This window comes from Trichogramma pretiosum, unplaced genomic scaffold (assembly GCF_000599845.2).
Source record: "Trichogramma pretiosum strain Unisexual culture from Peru unplaced genomic scaffold, Tpre_2.0 scaffold83, whole genome shotgun sequence".
NCBI classification, from domain to species: Eukaryota; Metazoa; Arthropoda; class Insecta; order Hymenoptera; family Trichogrammatidae; genus Trichogramma; species Trichogramma pretiosum.
In genome coordinates this window covers 340,563-344,638 of record NW_019641663.1, presented here as the reverse complement: position 1 = coordinate 344,638, position 4,076 = coordinate 340,563, and the positions used below count along the sequence as shown (strand labels likewise).

The window sequence follows — 4,076 nt, the reverse complement described above, 5'->3', positions numbered from 1 at the left end:
TGATTGAAAAGCAATGTTTTAATGTTGGTTTGCGTTAATTGTTTTAAAAAACGTACGATAAATCAAATATATCTGTCTATACATCAGCTAGTGTTAAAATGAAATTAAATAGGTTTACTTTGTTGAGTTGCTTGCAAGACTGAAGAAATTTTTGAACCTCGAAGCGGGCTTTTGGAAATTAATACCGTTGTAGGTAGTAAATATGACGTTATTAGATTTATTTCTATAATTTAGATGCATGAAAAGGATGAAATTGACTTCAAGTTTTACATTTAAAAGGTGGAAAATTAATCTAACGCATATAAATCTGTTTCTTTCTTGTAAAATAATTAAAATCACTGTTATCTGCAGTAAATTAAGAACATTCTACATTACATTTAATGATTGATGTCGTACATAATACTTGAATTTAAATCAAGTCAAAATTGATCTTGATTTTTACTTCAAACTTAAATTAACGACGTAAATGAAAAAAAACTTCCACCACTCATACATCAACTTTAATGCAAATATTTTAACAGTGTACAATACATGCTTAAATCGCAATATATAGTCTATCGCAGAGCTTCCTCACGAAGAAAGCCAAAGAAAATAGCGTCGAATTATTGGCACATGAAAATATAACGACGCGCTCCTTATACGGGACGAGTGGATGGTGTGTATTGTGTGGCCAGCCCACAAAGCAGCGCATAACGAGCCTCGTCCTCAACCTCTCCTCGTCGTCATCTTCTGGCCATTCGCGAGATATGGTATATCACATACGCACACGGAGCACGTCTGCATAGCGGGCCTGACAAAGAGACACAGGTGCACCTACATATATATATATACGTGTATATAACGTACGTACGGCAAATTCTTGGCACACTATTGCTGCGGAACAAGAGTGAAATCAAGCCTAATGCGCGCGAGACGCGATTCTCCTTCTCTCTCTGTCTCGTATACGTCTCTTTGCGAGGATGCATTCAGCGGCTTTTGGCTCCTGCATGCACTGTGTGCCACTCAATGTGCAGCAGCAGCAGCACACCGCAGTCCGCAATTAACGTCTCAAGTTATATTCGGGAATCCCCGCACCGGTTGCCGCTGTCGTATATCGAAATGAGACCTACTTGCTGTGCCGGAAACAAAAGTTAGAAGCTGCTGGCATTGCTGCGAGTTTTCATCGTCATTAGAGGTCGCTTTTCTTTGGAGTAATTGTTTCGAAGGATTTGTCTTCCCAGTGTGTTATTTTTTAATTTAAAAATTTCGATCGCTCGCTATAATTTATTTCAATTTATTTGTAGAAATATTGACTATAGAATTGCTCGGCGATTTTGTTTGTTTACGTTGACTCGTCAACTCGTGACCATACGTAAATACTCTATAGAGCTTCGTTGTAAATTAAGTTTGCCATATTGTATCAGAATAATAAAAGCAGAGTCAGAGAGCACATTCAATAAAATGGAATCCAACGGTACCGTCCACTACGCAGCCAAGTAATTATTAACTGTCATATTTAAAAACTCAAATATTTTTGCATAATTTTTCTAAATTATCGATATTTTCAGAGTAAAGGAAGAGCCCGAGGATATGTCGCTTCACGAGGATGATGATTATCGAATGGATGACGATACTTTTGATACCAAAAGTTTTCAAGACGAATCGGTAAGTCAATCAAATGTATGTCAATATAATCTCGCAATCATTTGTTAAATCAAATGTGTGCTTTACCTTTTATTACAGACTCGTATGTTTAAAAGAAGCCAAGAAACTCACGAAATTCAATCGAACCCCGAGATTGAGATTGAGATTGAATGCGTGGATGTAAAACCGATTCTAAATTTATCAGTACCTAAACGGTTAGATAATTGGACGAAAAATCACTTGCTGGATATTCAAAATGGTAGTGATTTTGAAGCTAAATCCAAAATAAAAATAGAACCCGAGGATGCTGTGAAAGAAGAATTTTCATATGATGATATTGATAAAGATATAAGTAATGATTGCGAAATCAACGGACAAAATATAAAAATTGATCCTCAAGAATCAGCAAAAATCAGTGAAAAGTCTATAAAGTGTGACAAGTGTTTGAAGAAATTTCCCAACAAAAGAAGTCTTAAAATTCACATGAATTCAGTGCACAGTAATAATCTCTATCCATCTCAAGCGTGTGAAAAGACATTCGGACAAAAGAATATCTCGAATGTCCATACCGATTCGATGCATAATAAAATAACTCATGCATGTGAAATATGCGGAAATGTGTTCAAACGAAGATCTGATCTCATTAGACATATCGATGCGATACATCGTAAAATCACTTACCCATGTGATATTTGCGGAAAGACATACTCATACAAGAGTCATCTCAAAATCCACATCGATGCGCTGCATAATGGTGTCACATATTCGTGTGATATTTGCGGGAAGACATTCGCACTGAAGATCAATCTCAAAAAACACGTCGAAATGATACATCATAAAATCAAACATGCATGTGAAATATGCCAAAAGACATTCTCAGACAAGAGCAATCTCAAAAAACACATCGATTCGGTGCATAATGGTGTCACATATTCTTGTGATATTTGCGGGAAGATATACGCAGTAAAGATCAGTCTCAGAATCCACATCGACTCAGTGCATAATGGTATTTCTTACGGATGTGACAAATGCGAAAAGACTTTTACGCAGAAGGGTTATCTCAAAATCCATATCGATTCGGTGCATTATAAAATCAAGCATGCATGTGATATTTGTGGAAAGACATTCTCACAAAAGGTAAATCTCAAAACCCATACCAACTCGGTGCATAATAAAAATACTTGTGACAAATGCGGAAAAAAATTCGTAAAAAAAAGCAAACTTATTGCTCACATCGACACAGTACACAATCATGTCAAGCCTCACCAGTGTTAATAAGAGTTTCCACAGTATGAAATGAATATTCTTGAAATGTGTACCAATTCAATTATGAATCAACTTACCAATTCATGTAATAAGTGAAATGTATATTCAACAAAATTATCTTCAAATTTATGCATATATTTCATGTATGGTGAATTTGAAAAATGTTCAATAGTTAAAGGCAACTTTTATATTTAAACATTTATTTTATTATCTGTCCTTTTTTTGTATATATGAACATAACATAAAAAACCAATTGAGTTGAAGCGCTCAAGTGGTACACACTCATAATACATCTTCGATACATCAATAGTTAAAGCCGCAAACATTATAATGAAGGCAAAAAACTTGTAGTTACATGATGCAAATCGCAAAAAATAAAGCAAAATAATTATGTTGACAAATGAGTTTGATCATTTTACCAAAAATAGTTTCCCCCATTCATAAACTTATACAGAGAGCTCACAGAAGTATCTGAAAAATCAAAGCTATACGCTTTTCAACTCGATCTGCTTCTCTAGCGTAAAATACATTTTTATTCATGAAAATCAGACACACGACCATCTGTCTCATCGGTCCAAGGTACAATATTAAACCATCCGTTCTTAAACTTAGATTTTGCGCGACACCCACACACACATATACGCATACATGACATAATACAAAGTCAGAAGGTGAACGCCGCATGTATACCATAACATAGATATATAAGAAGCTGTACGGCGTGACAATATAGCCTCGTAATCTTTCCCGGCACGTACTCGCTTCAAATTCTCCTGATGGAATCTTTTGTACTTGCGCTCGCGCCGCGCGTAAGTTTTTCTTCTGTCCTGCGTCAGAGCTTTGCCCGAGTTTCCGCTTTTTTCTCCCCACTGCAAAACGCGTTGATCAACCTCCTCGATACAGCCGCGAGACGAACGAAATATTGAAAAATTTATCCAGCCACTCGCAGCTCGAATAATTCAACAATTTATTATTCGCTGTTCTTGGCGATATCGTCTCCGAGTAGAGATTTCCTTCGCGCGACTCAGTTCGATTGATTACAATAATTTTTTTTTGTCTTTTAATCAATAAGTCGCACGCGACTACATGATGGATCGGTCGCGGAAAGAGAAAGAAAACGTTCGGTTTTGTCTCGATCGTATAACCTTCGGGATATAAGTTTTGACGAAAAGCCGAAGCGAAAAGAA

The 4,076-nt window shown here is 36.3% G+C and overlaps 1 protein-coding gene across 1 annotated transcript; it reads left to right on the top strand.

Moving 5' to 3' along the window:
- Positions 1 to 1,164: 1,164 nt before the first annotated feature.
- LOC106654849 (zinc finger protein OZF-like) lies at positions 1,165 to 3,268 on the top strand. The gene is made up of 3 exons (XM_014374926.2): positions 1,165 to 1,475; positions 1,548 to 1,644; positions 1,723 to 3,268. The coding sequence occupies exons 1-3, from the start codon at positions 1,441 to 1,443 to the stop codon at positions 2,896 to 2,898; spliced, it is 1,308 nt and encodes a 435-aa protein (XP_014230412.2). The 5' UTR covers positions 1,165 to 1,440; the 3' UTR covers positions 2,899 to 3,268.
- The last annotated feature ends 808 nt before the right edge of the window (positions 3,269 to 4,076 follow it).